This window comes from Mixophyes fleayi, chromosome 12 (assembly GCF_038048845.1).
Source record: "Mixophyes fleayi isolate aMixFle1 chromosome 12, aMixFle1.hap1, whole genome shotgun sequence".
Lineage (NCBI taxonomy): Eukaryota > Metazoa > Chordata > Amphibia > Anura > Limnodynastidae > Mixophyes > Mixophyes fleayi.
This window is the reverse complement of record NC_134413.1, coordinates 80,080,523-80,098,054: the sequence shown is the minus strand read 5'-3', so window position 1 is coordinate 80,098,054 and position 17,532 is coordinate 80,080,523. Positions and strand designations below refer to the sequence as shown.

The 17,532-nt window shown below is 48.4% G+C and overlaps 2 protein-coding genes across 4 annotated transcripts in view; both read right to left on the bottom strand.

The window, feature by feature from the left end:
- Positions 1 to 3,603, bottom strand: part of ARHGEF2 (Rho/Rac guanine nucleotide exchange factor 2) — a 111,114-nt gene extending 107,511 nt beyond the window's left edge. For all 3 annotated transcript variants that reach the window (XM_075193570.1, XM_075193573.1, XM_075193572.1), the window contains exon 1: positions 3,370 to 3,603. The gene's annotated coding sequence lies outside the window, so the exon portion shown is untranslated. The remainder of the gene's footprint in view (positions 1 to 3,369) is intronic.
- A 3,941-nt stretch (positions 3,604 to 7,544) lies between these two features.
- Positions 7,545 to 11,573, bottom strand: SSR2 (signal sequence receptor subunit 2). The gene is made up of 6 exons (XM_075191750.1): positions 11,474 to 11,573; positions 10,424 to 10,578; positions 9,385 to 9,483; positions 8,620 to 8,728; positions 8,273 to 8,350; positions 7,545 to 8,185 (listed from the first exon to the last, which is right to left on the bottom strand). Exons 2-6 carry the CDS (start codon positions 10,576 to 10,578, stop codon positions 8,075 to 8,077), a joined length of 552 nt encoding a protein of 183 aa, XP_075047851.1. The 5' UTR covers positions 11,474 to 11,573; the 3' UTR covers positions 7,545 to 8,074.
- Positions 11,574 to 17,532: the final 5,959 nt, after the last annotated feature.

The following is a 17,532-nucleotide window of genomic DNA, read 5'->3' as shown; positions in this document are numbered from 1 at the left end:
AAACCTGTCAGTAAATTGTCAATCCTTCTTTATGGTACAACTCTCGATGGGCACCGATGCAGGGTTATCAAGCAATAAAATGATAAAGATTAAAAACGATTGTGATCGTAAGACGGAAGCTGTTTTATACATAACCCCGGGCTGGTAAAGGAGAGACGTCTAAGCTTATCTACAAACCTCTCAACTTTGTACGGCGATCGGCCACGCCACTTATCAGTCAAGAGGCGACACTCACACCCTGAGCTCAAACACTGAAGTCATGTACAGTCTCCAAACTCCTCTAATCATTAATCCTGTGTCCTCCTCACATCCAGAAATCGGCCTTCAGTGGTGCCCAGCGCCGGACGGTGCCTAGCCCAGTCCCTGGCACTCCAGATACCTGCCCGGAAAACCCGTCACCCCGTCCCTCCGCCTGTATCCGCCCATCTTACCCTCTAATCTCCCATCGCAACTGGGACATACAACCGTCACGGGAAGGGCGTGTAACATACGAATCAGCTCATTTATTAACGTTTATTTTACATATTACGCAGTGATTTGCAGAGGATATTTCATCGTACACATCGTGGCCTGGGGAGCTTACAATCTACATTTCTTACTACAAGAACACACTAGGGTTCATTTTCTCAGAAGCTTCTTAACCTACTAAGGTGTAGAAGGAAACCCACAAAAACAGGCAAATAGGGCGCTGGTCGGAATGGGACCGCTTGGCCCAGCGCTGTGAGCCAATAATGCTAACCACTGAGCTCCGAAAATCGCGTCATTTTGGTCACGCCCCGTGACGTAATGACGCAAACACGTCATTTTACAGTGCCATATTCCCGGTAAATCGCAGCATTTAGGATTTAATTCTGCCCACTTCACTAGGAAGTGGGCAGATGCGGGAGACTGTCATACTCTCCCAAGAGTCCGGGAGACCCACCCAGAATTCTGGAGTCTCCCGGACATTCCGGGAGAGTTGGCAAGTATGGCTTAAGGGCTCCTAATAACTACAACATATATATATATATATATATATATATATATATATACACACACACATACACATATATATTATAATTATATTATATATAATTATGAGCAATTACTATATTTGCCATTAGTGACTGATCAAGGAGGAACAATTTCCTCATTGCACCTGAGACTTCCTGTCAATAAGCCTATTTAAGTATGTTATAAAACCCTCATGCGTACAGTCCCCTTTGATAGCATGCCCATTAACCCAGAGACTGACACAATTCTCCCTTTTTAAGTTACCCACCTATAGATAGATACACTGCTACTAACAGGGCACATCATTGGTTAAAGCCAGTAACCTGAGATGTGGGACAGACTTTTGCAATAATATGACAGCATGCGCCAATTAACTTCTGAATGACTTTCTGAGCAAATAGAGATGTTTTGGCATTCACAACAAGGGAAGGCAATACAGTCCTCCCTCCTCGAAGATATAGGAGAATATTTGGGGCATGTAATTCCACCTAATTTTCAATGCCCTAGCATAACCCATGACATTAATTGAGAGCTGTACGCTTTGTCAGTAGTTGCCACCAAACTACATATCTTATGACCCCGCTGAATGATCACAAGTTACAAAAATTTGTGTATAATTAAATGCAAGGTTCTATATGGAAAAATAGTTATTTCACTTCAGATTCATTGCTAGAAATGGTTCAGCGAGAGTAGACTGACAGGCAACTTGTGAGAGTACTGCAATAATACCATCTGCGTAATTGCCAGAGGACACCATGAAAAAAATGTTGGGTTCTCTCTCTCATTTCTATGTGAACTATTTACATAGGACATTATGAAATCTGATAGTGGTCAAAAAGCTGAGACTGCAGTTGTTTGAGCTGCTGTGACATCCCTCACCCTGTGTGAATCCACATTTCTGCAGTGCATGTCTACAAGCCTGTCAGTCACTCCCTGTCTGCTGTGCTAAAGAAGCTCATCCTGCCGCAGAGAAGTGACGTAGAGCATAGTGGACATATTTCTCCAACACTCCAGTTATTCAGTTCAGTAATACGCCACCTTTCATATATATTAAGGTCAATTAAGGGCTGCTCTAAATAAAATGTAAAGTGCCTTAGGTGGAATTGGGGTTCATCTCCTTTCCAGCCACTCGATCTGGTGTGGCCAGGCATCGGACCATGGCAAGCGGTCTTCAGAGATGTCCGAGAGGCTGGGGGATACAGAACACCTTTACTTAGCATTCTAACATGTTCAGCGATGCCTCTGAGTTATACACAGACCTGCACTAAAAGAACCAACGCTGTCTACTCTTCCTCTAAGGATCTCATGGGGAGACAGAAGATTTTAGAAAACATCTTGAATATTATGAACCCTCAACACGTTTTATTTCAAATGCTATGATCATTAATTCTCTTATATAGAGGAAGCTTAGCCTGCTGGGACTTATAGTTCCCCAAGAGCTGGACAGCCACAAGCTGCTTGTAACACCTGTTCCACGGGGAACTGGTAACAGAGTCACGTCCTGAGCGTATTACCAGGTACCCGGAACTTCGTGATTGAATGTCAGACGTGGGAACGACGGATGATATATCTTCAGAGACCTGTTACACAGCAAACAATGAGTCCACGGCTGTAAGAGATCTGTGCTCCCTGTGCTCTGTTTATTGATCGACTCTTAAAGGGCCAGATGACCGCTACCCAGATAGCACAACCTGTCCCTTATCTATTGTTAGTCTCATTTTAATCCCGGCCTTATTCTATGTTCCAGATCCTGCACCTGACAACCTCAGACAATTAACCCTACCACCTCTGCCGGTAGGCCGCTCCATCAACGCAGAAAAGGACACCATTGACGGACTACAACTGAGCGTAGAACAGTCCTCTGCACCTCTCTCGCTCCACACGGGTGACACACGTTACATTTATACATTTTGAGCGTCTACATGTGTGCGGAGAGCTGTATAACGTCCCAGAGATGCCAGGTTCTCATGGTGATAAGAACCACAACATTTCACTTAGTGGCTTAAAGATCTAACTTAATTACCAGTTAATTAACGCAGGTGGCACTGGTCGGACCAGTGCTAGCTTTCTCTACCGTACACAAAACATCACTACAAATATACTTCTCCGAGCTGACGATTGGGACACGAGCAACGGACGGCTACCTGTGACTCTCCGGACGTTGTGGACCTACAAGTCTACGGATGGCACAGGTTGCAAAATAATACAATTAATACAACATCTGACCCCCCCCCCTCCTTCCCCAGAGCTTACAAAAGCTTCCTGAATTATCCCCGTCGCTTCCCCTTTTACAAGTCCAGGCTTATTGTCCCGGTCGCCGATGCTTCACAGACAATCTTGGCTTACGCCAGGGTAACCGTTTAGACAATCGCTTACCTTTCATATCATCCCCAGCGGGCGAAGGACCTCTTTTGGCAGTCGTTGTCCTTGGGCGCCTGATTTTCCAGTGATTAAATCCCGAATCCTGGTATTTAGGATGCTGTCACCCAGCGTTACTCATCTTCCTGTTCCCGTGAACCCCTCTCTCTCTCTCTCTCTCTCTCTCTGGGCTCATCCAAACTTTTCCCAGCAGCTGCTTCCTCTGGCTCCACTTTCTCTCCTTCTACATTCAGTAATCTTTGAACAGTGAGATCTTAACTCCTGTCCTCTATCACCCTCCCTTCCCTCCTCCACCCCTCCCTCTCTGTGTAATCATTCCCCCCTCCTCTCGCCCAGGTTGAAGACATAAGTCAGCTCAAGGCTTTGATTCAAACTTCTAAAAGTCTTCATCCCCTGGAAAGCTTGGCATTCAGAAGGTGTCAATCACGACCTTACCCTGCCTTAATCACAGAACAAAAAACAACAAAATACACATCTTAATTTATTAAGCCTTTTTGCAGGCGGGGGACATTTTGCGTGGTGGTTAGATTGTAAGCTCTTGGGGCTCATGGTATATTTAGGTGTGACATTGCTGTTTCCCACAACTTGGCATTTTTTTGCAGTAAAATCATTTGCGGCACGACATAGAACCAGAGCCCTTGGGACCGTGAGCAAGATACTGATTTGGGCCCCCCTAAATGATATACAGAGCAGGCCTAGCCAACCTATGGTTCTCCAGGTGTTGCAAAACTACAAGTCCCAGCATGCTTTGCCAGTAGCCAGCCAATTGCAGGCGAGGTTTGCTGGGACTTGTAGTTTCACAACACCTGGAGTTCCGTAGGCTGGCCATGCTTGATATAGAGCAGTGTTGGCTAACCTGTGACACTCCAGGTGTTGAGAAACTACAAGTCCCAGCATACCCTTCCAGCAATAAACTACTATATATTGGCAAAGCATGCTGGGACATGTAGTTTCACAACACCTGGAGTGTCACAGGTTAGCCAACACTGATATAGAGCATTATCAGAGAGATGGGTAGAAACACTTGACTGACTCCACCTGGAGCCAAGCACCAAGTCTGATCTAACTGTTCTCTCACCGATTTATGGTATAACCATTTATATCATTATACTGAGATATATTTTATTAGTGTATTGTTCTGTTATTGTTGCTCTTGTATTTACTTTAGACCATTTCTAATCGCTACTGTATCAACTTAGATCCTGTTTTCGGACATGTTTGAATGAAATAACTTTATTGCTGTTTCATCTAGTTGATATTGGTTGTATTATTCATTAGTCCAATAAAATGTTGATAAGAAAAGGTTGGAGAAAATTTTAATAATATATTATTGCTTATTAGTGCATTTGAAATAAAAATAGACCATATTTGCAGGTAGGGGTTAAACAGAATGTCCAGTGTATTTTGGCTCCCCCTAGTGACCACACGCTCAACAAGCAGCCATGGGTCAGATATTTTTTGTCCCATTAAATCCCTTAATGAAAAGTAGGAATATTTCCTTAATATTTCATACTGTTAGCAGCTTCGTCCAGTGGGAAGATTGATATTTATGGTGGGACTTCCGCACTAGGACCTATGTTTTTTTTTTAAGAGTTACCCAGAGCTCCCTTTTCATTGCCAAATGCAGTAAAACATTTTATAGCCGTCTATTCCTGACAATCCTGCTGATCCGGATGTATGAGGAGTCTGAATTAGAAGGGGAAAAAAAAGCATTTGGAATAAAATATTGGCAGAACTAGGGCTTAAAAACCATTCTCCAACCTCAAATGACTTATTATTTATTGGTTTGTATGTCCCCTGCAGGTTTATCTAAATACATGTTTTGCTTCTGAGCTTCTCAGACATGTATTTGTAGCATCAGGTAGACTTGTTGTGTTGTCCTGCACAGTCCTTGTGTATCAAATTTGTGTCACACCTCAGGGCACAGAAACTAAACCACACTGCCTGGTGATACAAAGACATGCATGAAAGGCACAAGAGGATTGTCACTGCGCCTGTCACATGCAGCCCTGTCCTCACTATCACCCATCTCCTGATATATTCTGTGCTGCTGGGGACCCTGCTCCTTCCACTATATAACTCTGTCTGTGGCTTCCTACTGCCTCCATTCCCCTCCTCACATCATGTCACTGCCCCTGTCACATGCAGCCCTGTCCTCACTAACATATCACTCATCTCCTGATATACTCTGTGCTGCTGGGGGACCCTGCTCCTCCCACTATATAACTCTCAGTCTGTGGCTTCCTGCTGCCTCCATTCCCCTCCTCACATCATGTCACTGCCCCTGTCACATGCAGCCCTGTCCTCACTAACACATCACTCCTCTCCTGATATACTCTGTGCTGCTGGGGGACCCTGCTCCTTCCACTATATAACTCTCAGTCTGTGGCTTCCTGCTGCCTCCATTCCCCTCCTCACATCATGTCACTGCCCCTGTCACATGCAGCCCTGTCCTCACTAACACATCACTCATCTCCCGATATACTCTGTGCTGCTGGAGACCCTGCTCCTTCCACTATATAACTCTCAGTCTGTGGCTTCCTGCTACCTTCATTCCCCTCCTCACATCATGTCACTGCCCCTGTCACATGCAGCTGTCCTCACTAACACATCACTCATCTCCTGATATACTCTGTGCTGCTGGGGGACCCTGCTCCTTCCACTATATAACTCTCAGTCTGTGACTTCCTGCTGCCTCCATTCCTCTCCTCACATCATGTCACTGCCCCTGTCACATGCAGCCCTGTCCTCACTAGCACATCACTCATCTCCTGATATACTCTGTGCTGCAGGGGACCCTGCTCCTTCCACTATATAACTCTCAGTCTGTGGCTTCCTGCTGCCTCCATTCCCCTCCTCACATCATGTCACTGCCCCTGTCACATGCAGCCCTGTCCTCACTAACACATCACTCATCTCCTGATATACTCTGTGCTGCTGGGGGACCCTGCTCCTTCCACTATATTAGTCTCAGTATCCTGATATACTCTGTGCTGCTGGGGGACCCTGCTCCTTCCACTATATAACTCTCAGTCTGTGGCTTCCTGCTGCCTCCATTCCCCTCCTCCCATCATGTCACTGCCCCTGTCACATGCAGCCCTGTCCTCACTAACACATCACTCATCTCCTGATATACTCTGTGCTGCTGGGGGACCCTGCTCCTCCCACTATATAACTCTCAGTCTGTGGCTTCCTGCTGCCTCCATTCCCCTCCTCACATCATGTCACTGCCCCTGTCACATGCAGCCCTGTCCTCACTAACACATCACTCATCTCCTGATATACTCTGTGCTGCTGGGGATCCTGCTCCTTCCACTATATAGCTCTCAGTCTGTGGCTTCCTGCTGCCTCCATTCCCCTCCTCACATCATGTCACTGCCCCTGTCACATGCAGCCCTGTCCTCACTAACACATCACTCATCTCCTGATATACTCTGTGCTGCTGGGGACCCTGCTCCTTCCACTATATAACTCTCAGTCTGTGGCTTCCTGCTTTCCACTGGTTCGAGATCTATTTTCGGCTCAGTGGCCCTTTAAGCCCCCAGTGCTCAGCTAAGCACAGATCGGGGGCTGACGCTTGGGGCTCTCTGTATACAGACATCATTGTGAGATGACAGCAGAGCAGCACTTCTGTCACCCACCAACACATTCCTGCCGCTGCCCCTGCAGAGCCTGACATTATGTGGAGCACAATACGCAGCCTCTTACCTGATGGAGAGGAAAGATCAGCACTGGGGGGGGGGGGGTCCAGCCAATAGCTAGCAGACAATGACTAAGAGACAGGAACAGAGTTACACCGGGACGGGCAACGTCTAATGCGAATTTAAAGAACAATTGACCTGGTTGCGGCCATCTATTTTGATATCAAGTGGAGGATAAACCGTGCCACTTGCCATATTTCTGTGAAAGTCTGTCACACAGCACTGGCTGATCAGGATATATATCATCCTCATTTATTACTATTGGATGGCACATTCATCATCCTTATCTATGAAAGGGTCCTAATGATACTTTACTAGTTTATAGATGTATTATATCAATACTTTGTTCCTATATCGTTGTGTAAATTGATCGTCAACGTATCTAGAGTCACCGGCCCACTGGTATTATACACAACACGGGTCCTGGGGTAACATTGACAGACATGGAAATAATAACACAGACAAAGGGAGTATCTCATTTTCCTTTTATTAGAAAAACCCTCCATTGTTCTGGGCTGAGAGACACAGGACCGCTCAGAGCCCCAGCGCTCGTATCATCGGGACACATTAAACCACGATTCGGGCTGTTTAAAAAAAAAAAAGCTTTTCCGTGGAAAAAGAAGATTTGTCCTACAAATGGGAATTCAGTTTCTGAGAAGGTTGTGTGTGGCTGTGAACATCGATATGGCATCGGGTGGCACATAACGCTGATCATCGGCTTGTTGAATACAAACCAATATTTAAAATATATATTCTTTCGGATTGACGTTACTGGATCGGACGATGTTGCGACAAGAACGGATAGAGCAGAACGTGTGATATTACCAGTTCCTTTACACTGCTCAATAACAGGTGTATATCCAACTTACAGAGGGGGTCTGGTGATCCAGAGACGGGGAGAGGGGCGTTTGGGACAAGAGATGGGTGCAGGGTGAAGGCAGCTGTGTACGCCCCTCTCACACAAGTCGCCCCACGTCCGCTCTTTGGATATTTGAACCTACTCAGTTCTTCTTAGGCTTGGGGGTGTCGTACTTTCTCTTGCTTGAATACCACAGGAGGAGGGGGATACCGATGGAGGGGAGCGTCATCACCCCAAAAGCCGCCCAGTCCAGCTAAGTAACGACAAAGGAGGAGAGGGTCAGCGGGCACGGCCGCGTCTCGTACAGAACGGCCACAAAGTAACTTCATAATCTACTTACAAAATGAGGAGAGAATCTTCGGTCAAACTCCCTCTGAGCCAGGATTCCCCCCTGTCCGGGGGCGCTGGTGTACCCCACCTGTGCCCAAAGATTTAGACATTTAAAACAGATCCACGCCACAAAATTTTAGGCACCAACAATCCCTTCCCCCGAGATGATTTGAAAATATGGGATCAATACAGATTTCTAAAAATGATTTATGAAATATCCGACCTTAAGCTAACACAGTGCAGTTGTCAACGACCCTCCCCCTTTCCTAGCATGAATGAGGGCGGGGCATCGACAACAGTTCTATGCTAGGCTCCAAACAAAACATTATAGAAGAGAGAGAGAGAGAGAATACCCACCACAACTTGTAGCCCCTCCTGGGCCAGGTAAGTGATGGTGGCGGAGGTAAAGTTGAAGTAGCCGGCTTTCAGAGGCCGCAGGACCACGGTGTGAGAGACGTTGCTAGCGCTACGCAACGGGAGGGGTTAAAGATCAATATCATCAGGCATTGTGGACAGACTTCATTTACACCCATGGGGAGACAAACTAAACTAGACATGTGGGTGGGGCTGTGCTACAATAAAATCATTCATGGGTTGCTCATAGTTGGCTGCCATATTTCTGTGAAAGTCCACACAAATCAGCTAAAGAAATAGAGCAAAGCATTTTAGAACATAATATGGGATATATTCAAGACAAGTTTTGTAATATTTTTTATCCCGGCAATTTGGCATGAGAGGGGGGCGGGACTTGGTGGTAAAGGTGACAACTGCGAGAAGAAAAAGCATCAGACTTAGCGCAGAACAAGCACCTGATCCCACACATCGGACTCTTACAATAGTTGTTATTTTAGCCTATAAATTTACAGAACTCGTATTCCCCAGTTTTCCTTTGCATACAGTTTTTGTAATCGTCCCCAATGCCCTCTGCGCTCGTTATCTACAGCGCAGCCACACCCACTTTGACAGACCTCAATATGGCGGCTCTCGGCCAGTATAAGCAGACTGTAGTAAGACGTAAGGTGATGGGTCATCCGCACTACAGCGTACGCCACAATTTGACACATCGACAGAACAACGATCACACAGATGTCAGCAAGTTATCCCAGGACTTAGAAAGGATACGGAGCAATCCTGTCCCACTTCACATTCAGCATGCCGGAGACGATGCCGAAATCCTCCGGGGGAAAGGAATCATCGGAGAGCTCCACATCCAGAGCAGCGCTAGAGGGGGGACAAAGATCAGATTGTAGTGCACAGACATTACACGCTCACACCGTTACAGCGTAACAGCGTAACTGAGCACGCAGCGGAGGTGACCATTCATGACACCACAGAGGCACGAGGCACTTAGTGGCTGCACAGTCATTCAGCCCAGAAACTTTCCACCTCCACCGTGTCTAGGTTGGCGGACAATATTATTATTGGCATTCATTTGTAAGGCACTGCAGGGACGTACAGTGAGGGGACGCGCACAAGGCAGGGGGGACGCGCACAAGGCAGGGGGGACGCGCACAAGGCAGGGGGGACGCGCACAAGGCAGGGGGGGGCGCGCACAAGGCAGGGGGGGCGCGCACAAGGCAGGGGGGACGCGCACAAGGCAGGGGGGACGCGCACAAGGCAGGGGGGGGCGCGCACAAGGCAGGGGGGGGCGCGCACAAGGCAGGGGGGGCGCGCACAAGGCAGGGGGGGCGCGCACAAGGCAGGGGGGGGCGCGCACAAGGCAGGGGGGCGCGCACAAGGCAGGGGGGGCGCGCACAAGGCAGGGGGGCGCGCACAAGGCAGGGGGGCGCGCACGGTAGACAAAATAAATGCAAACATGAAAAAAATGTGCCTGCTCATTAGAGATTATACCCATTTATATACTTCTATATAACGGCCATATAATACATTATTCACAGGTTAGAAGTCTATATACGTCAATATTACAAGTCTATATTACACTAGACACATGACAGAACTCAATAAACTGACATTACGTATATACCAATATTTATGTAGAAAGACCTCCTTAATAACATACTAATATCCTTAACTGATAAAACATATCACACAGTCTGTAGACTGACGGTATTATGATACTAATAAATAACATACAATTAAAGTTAAAAGTACCAATTTTACTCCACAAAACAAACACCCGGAGCCGGCTTAGTCCCCTCACCTGGAGCCCACGTTGTAGATGTTGTATTGCAGAGTTAGATCCTTCCCCTCCACGGCGTAGCGGTTCAGCAGCGACTTAGACGCCAGTAACCGGGCCCCCTCCTCGCACTGCACCACGGCCAGCAGCGCCACAAACGCAACCAATAGAATCTTCATCTGCAACAGACACATTGACATCAGTTATAAAACATATGGACAGATGTGATCCTGCATATAATATATATTTATTATTTATTTTTAACAGACCCTGTTACATTCATCATATTAAGAAGTCTTTATAAGCTATAGAAGTCCTGGCCTTAAATGACAACCAAAACACTTAACAAAAATGCACAAAATACAAAGCAGACACTATACTATGTGCAATACAGGAATACAAATATTAACCTAACAATAAAAAAAAGATTATAAATTGATTTATAACTTGGGGTCAGCGATGGATAGTTACTTACTAGACCCCTGAGCTCAGGTAAGGCTGATGTGTCACTCTCAGGTGTGATGTGTCTGCCCCTAGTGTGTATAATGTACACTATGACCCTGCGATACACACACAGATCACTATACTAATCACACCAACCTACAGGACCACAATTATATTACATTAAATAACATTTTCAATGTGATGACCTTACATCTAAGAAAAACACAATTTATAATCCCACCACACATAAAGCCTGATCTGCTGCACGCAACCCCTGATTATAACCAGTCACCCCCTGTACCCACCCCAGGACCCCTCCTAATACACTGACAGAGGTGGGAGAGACCCCAATACCCATTAATATGGCACAAAGCACTAATACTAATACATGGGCCCCTCACTCACCACTATACAGTCTATGTACCCCAACATCAGACTAATACTGTACAGACCTCCCCCCCCAATACTATACAGGGGACCCCCCATTATACAGTACAGACCCCCCCAATACTATACAGGGGACCGCCATTATTATACATTACAGACCACCCAATACTGTACAGGGAACCCCTGGTTTATGGATGGAGACCACCAGCTGTTATAGGGGCCCCAGCACAGACCCCGTCTTACCCCGCCGGCTCCCAGCTCAGTGTAAGCTGCTGCAGAGCAAGGACACGTCTACTACCCCCGGCCGGATATCCGGCCTCCGCCGCCGCGCTGCATCACGGGACGTGTAGTCCTGTCCTGTCCTCACTGCCGGACACGTGACACGGTGCTGGGGGGCGATAAGTATATAGTTATATAGTTACCTGGTGCTCAGCCCTCTTGTACTGATCATAATATATATATATATATATATATATATATATATATATATATATATATATATCCTACTCCTGATAATACCCTGTATGCCATAATATATATATATATGTAAATATATATATATATATATATATATATATATATATATATATAATGTAATATAATAAATAATACCTTTATTTCTTCTCTGATACTGTCCTGTTATTTTGTGGCTGGAGGTAGAGAGTAAAGCAGCAGCATCAGTTACCCATTATTAGTGATTAAGGAATGACACCTGTAGATATCTGTGACACAGGTAGATCAGTGCCGGGTATCTGTGACACAGGTAGATCAGTGCCGGGTATCTGTGACACCTGTAGATCAGTGCCGGGTATCTGTGACACCTGTAGATCAGTGCCGGGTATCTGTGACACAGCTAGATCAGTGCCGGGTATCTGTGACACCTGTAGATCAGAGCCGGGTATCTGTGACACCTGTAGATCAGTGCAGGGTATCTGTGACACCTGTAGATCAGTGCCGGGTATCTGTGACACCTGTAGATCAGTGCCGGGTATCTGTGACACCTGTAGATCAGAGCCGGGTATCTGTGACACCTGTAGATCAGAGCCGGGTATCTGTGACACAGGTAGATCAGTGCCGGGTATCTGTGACACCTGTAGATCAGTGCTGGGTATCTGTGACACCTGTAGATCAGTGCCGGGTATCAGTGACACAGGTAGATCAGTGCCGGGTATCTGTGACACAGGTAGATCAGAGCCGGGTATCTGTGACACCTGTAGATCAGAGCCGGGTATCTGTGACACCTGTAGATCAGTGCCGGGTATCTGTGACACCTGTAGATCAGAGCCGGGTATCTGTGACACCTGTAGATCAGAGCCGGGTATCTGTGACACCTGTAGATCAGTGCCGGCTATCTGTGACACCTGTAGATCAGTGCCGGGTATCTGTGACACCTGTAGATCAGAGCCGGGTATCTGTGACACCTGTAGATCAGTGCCGGGTATCTGTGACACCTGTAGATCAGTGCCGGGTATCAGTGACACCTGTAGATCAGAGCCGGGTATCTGTGACACCTGTAGATCAGAGCCGGGTATCTGTGACACAGGTAGATCAGTGCCGGGTATCTGTGACACCTGTAGATCAGTGCCGGGTATCTGTGACACAGGTAGATCAGTGCCGGGTATCTGTGACACCTGTAGATCAGTGCCGGGTATCTGTGACACCTGTAGATCAGAGCCGGGTATCTGTGACACAGGTAGATCAGAGCCGGGTATCTGTGACACCTGTAGATCAGAGCCGGGTATCTGTGACACCTGTAGATCAGAGCCGGGTATCTGTGACACCTGTAGATCAGAGCCGGGTATCTGTGACACAGGTAGATCAGTGCCGGGTATCTGTGACACAGGTAGATCAGTGCCGGGTATCTGTGACACAGGTAGATCAGTGCCGGGTATCTGTGACACCTGTAGATCAGTGCCGGGTATCAGTGACACCTGTAGATCAGAGCCGGGTATCTGTGACACCTGTAGATCAGAGCCGGGTATCTGTGACACAGGTAGATCAGTGCCGGGTATCTGTGACACCTGTAGATCAGTGCCGGGTATCTGTGACACAGGTAGATCAGTGCCGGGTATCTGTGACACCTGTAGATCAGTGCCGGGTATCTGTGACACCTGTAGATCAGAGCCGGGTATCTGTGACACAGGTAGATCAGAGCCGGGTATCTGTGACACCTGTAGATCAGAGCCGGGTATCTGTGACACCTGTAGATCAGAGCCGGGTATCTGTGACACCTGTAGATCAGAGCCGGGTATCTGTGACACAGGTAGATCAGTGCCGGGTATCTGTGACACAGGTAGATCAGTGCCGGGTATCTGTGACACAGGTAGATCAGTGCCGGGTATCTGTGACACCTGTAGATCAGTGCCGGGTATCTGTGACACCTGTAGATCAGTGCCGGGTATCTGTGACACCTGTAGATCAGAGCCGGGTATCTGTGACACCTGTAGATCAGTGCCGGGTATCTGTGACACCTGTAGATCAGTGCCGGGTATCAGTGACACAGGTAGATCAGTGCCGGGTATCTGTGACACCTGTAGATCAGAGCCGGGTATCTGTGACACCTGTAGATCAGAGCCGGGTATCTGTGACACAGGTAGATCAGTGCCAGGTATCTGTGACACCTGTAGATCAGTGCCGGGTATCTGTGACACAGGTAGATCAGTGCCGGGTATCTGTGACACCTGTAGATCAGTGCCGGGTATCTGTGACACCTGTAGATCAGAGCCGGGTATCTGTGACACAGGTAGATCAGTGCCGGGTATCTGTGACACAGGTAGATCAGTGCCGGGTATCTGTGACACCTGTAGATCAGTGCCGGGTATCTGTGACACAGGTAGATCAGAGCCGGGTATCTGTGACACCTGTAGATCAGAGCCGGATATCTGTGACACAGCTAGATCAGTGCCGGGTATCTGTGACACCTGTAGATCAGAGCCGGGTATCTGTGACACCTGTAGATCAGAGCCGGGTATCTGTGACACCTGTAGATCAGAGCCGGGTATCTGTGACACCTGTAGATCAGAGCCGGGTATCTGTGACACAGGTAGATCAGTGCCGGGTATCTGTGACACCTGTAGATCAGTGCCGGGTATCAGTGACACAGGTAGATCAGTGCCGGGTATCTGTGACACCTGTAGATCAGAGCCGGGTATCTGTGACACCTGTAGATCAGAGCCGGGTATCTGTGACACAGGTAGATCAGTGCCGGGTATCTGTGACACCTGTAGATCAGTGCCGGGTATCTGTGACACAGGTAGATCAGTGCCGGGTATCTGTGACACCTGTAGATCAGTGCCGGGTATCTGTGACACCTGTAGATCAGAGCCGGGTATCTGTGACACCTGTAGATCAGTGCCGGGTATCTGTGACACCTGTAGATCAGAGCCGGGTATCTCTGACACCTGTAGATCAGTGCCGGGTATCTGTGACACAGATAGATCAGTGCAGGGTATCTGTGACACCTGTAGATCAGTGCCGGGTATCTGTGACACCTGTAGATCAGTGCCGGGTATCTGTGACACCTGTAGATCAGTGCCGGGTATCTGTGACACAGGTAGATCAGAGCCGGCTATCTGTGACACAGGTAGATCAGAGCCGGGTATCTGTGACACCTGTAGATCAGAGCCGGGTATCTGTGACACCTGTAGATCAGAGCCGGGTATCTGTGACACCTGTAGATCAGAGCCGGGTATCTGTGACACCTGTTGATCAGAGCCGGGTATCTGTGACACCTGTAGATCAGAGCCGGGTATCTGTGACACCTGTAGATCAGAGCCGGGTATCTGTGACACAGGTAGATCAGTGCCGGGTATCTGTGACACCTGTAGATCAGAGCCGGGTATCTGTGACACAGCTAGATCAGTGCAGGATATCTGTGACACCTGTAGATCAGAGCCAGGTATTTGTGACACCTGTAGAGCAGTGCCGGGTATCTGTGACACCTGTAGATCAGTGCCGGGTATCTGTGACGCCTGTAGATCAGTGCCGGGTATCTGTGACACAGGTAGATCAGAGCCGGGTATCTGTGACACCTGTAGATCAGAGCCGGATATCTGTGACACAGCTAGATCAGTGCAGGGTATCTGTGACACCTGTAGATCAGAGCCGGGTATCTGTGACACCTGTAGATCAGTGCCGGGTATCTGTGACACAGCTAGATCAGTGCAGGATATCTGTGACACCTGTAGATCAGAGCCAGGTATTTGTGACACCTGTAGAGCAGTGCCGGGTATCTGTGACACCTGTAGATCAGTGCCGGGTATCTGTGACGCCTGTAGATCAGTGCCGGGTATCTGTGACACAGGTAGATCAGAGCCGGGTATCTGTGACACCTGTAGATCAGAGCCGGATATCTGTGACACAGCTAGATCAGTGCAGGGTATCTGTGACACCTGTAGATCAGAGCCGGGTATCTGTGACACCTGTAGAGCAGTGCCGGGTATCTGTGACACCTGTAGAGCAGTGCCGGGTATCTGTGACACCTGTAGATCAGTGCCGGGTATCTGTGACACAGGTAGATCAGAGCCGGGTATCTGTGACACCTGTAGATCAGAGCCGGGTATCTGTGACACCTGTAGATCAGTGCCGGGTATCTGTGACACCTGTAGATCAGTGCCGGGTATCTGTGACACAGGTAGATCAGTGCCGGGTATCTGTGACACAGGTAGATCAGTGCCGGGTATCTGTGACACAGGTAGATCAGAGCCGGGTATCTGTGACACCTGTAGATCAGTGCCGGGTATCTGTGACACCTGTAGATCAGTGCCGGGTATCTGTGACACCTGTAGATCAGAGCCGGGTATCTGTGAAACCTGTAGATCAGTGCCGGGTATCAGTGACACAGGTAGATCAGTGCCGGGTATCTGTGACACCTGTAGATCAGAGCAAGGTATCTGTGACACCTGTAGATCAGAGCCAGGTATCTGTGACACAGGTAGATCAGTGCCGGGTATCTGTGACACCTGTAGATCAGAGCCGGGTATCTGTGACACCTGTAGATCAGAGCCGGGTATCTGTGACACCTGTAGATTACAGCCGGGTATCTGTGACACCTGTAGATCAGTGCCGGGTATCTGTGACACAGCTAGATCAGAGCCGGGTATCTGTGACACCTGTAGATCAGAGCCGGGTATCTGTGACACCTGTAGATCAGTGCAGGGTATCTGTGACACCTGTAGATCAGAGCCGGGTATTTGTGACACCTGTAGATCAGAGCCGGGTATCTGTGACACCTGTAGAGTAGTGCCGGGTATCTGTGACACCTGTAGATCAGTGCCGGGTATCTGTGACACAGGTAGATCAGAGCCGGGTATCTGTGACACCTGTAGATCAGAGCCGGGTATCTGTGACACAGCTAGATCAGTGCCGGGTATCTGTGACACCTGTAGATCAGAGCCGGGTATCTGTGACACCTGTAGATCAGAGCCGGGTATCTGTGACACCTGTAGATCAGTGCCGGGTATCTGTGACACAGGTAGATCAGAGCCGGGTATCTGTGACACCTGTAGATCAGAGCCGGGTATCTGTGACACAGCTAGATCAGTGCCGGGTATCTGTGACACCTGTAGATCAGAGCCGGGTATCTGTGACACCTGTAGATCAGAGCCGGGTATCTGTGACACCTGTAGATCAGTGCCGGGTATCTGTGACACCTGTAGATCAGAGCCGGGTATCTGTGACACCTGTAGATCAGTGCCGGGTATCTGTGACACCTGTAGATCAGAGCCGGGTATCTGTGACACAGGTAGATCAGTGCCGGGTATCTGTGACACCTGTAGATCAGAGCCGGGTATCTGTGACACAGGTAGATCAGTGCCGGGTATCTGTGACACCTGTAGATCAGTGCCGGGTATCTGTGACACCTGTAGATCAGAGCCGGGTATCTGTGACACCTGTAGATCAGAGCCGGGTATCTGTGACACCTGTAGATCAGTGCCGGGTATCAGTGACACAGGTAGATCAGTGCCGGGTATCTGTGACACCTGTAGATCAGAGCCGGGTATCTGTGACACCTGTAGATCAGAGCCGGGTATCTGTGACACCTGTAGATCAGTGCCGGGTATCTGTGACACCTGTAGATCAGAGCCGGGTATCTGTGACACAGGTAGATCAGTGCCGGGTATCTGTGACACCTGTAGATCAGAGCCGGGTATCTGTGACACAGGTAGATCAGTGCCGGGTATCTGTGACACCTGTAGATCAGAGCCGGGTATCTGTGACACAGGTAGATCAGTGCCGGGTATCTGTGACACCTGTAGATCAGTGCCGGGTATCTGTGACACCTGTAGATCAGAGCCGGGTAT

What these genes read in the sequence shown, in the direction of transcription:
- SSR2 (XM_075191750.1), bottom strand. Translation starts at nt 10,578, where the DNA reads ATGAAGATTCTATTGGTTGCGTTTGTGGCGCTGCTGGCCGTGGTGCAG. An exon ending in AGGAGGGGCTACAAGTTGTG is followed by an intron (nt 8,351 to 8,619) that starts GTGGGTATTCTC and finishes CTTTGGGCACAG; the next exon opens with GTGGGGTACACCAGCGCCCC. An exon ending in GAAGATTCTCTCCTCATTTT is followed by an intron (nt 8,186 to 8,272) that starts GTAAGTAGATTA and finishes GTCGTTACTTAG; the next exon opens with CTGGACTGGGCGGCTTTTGG.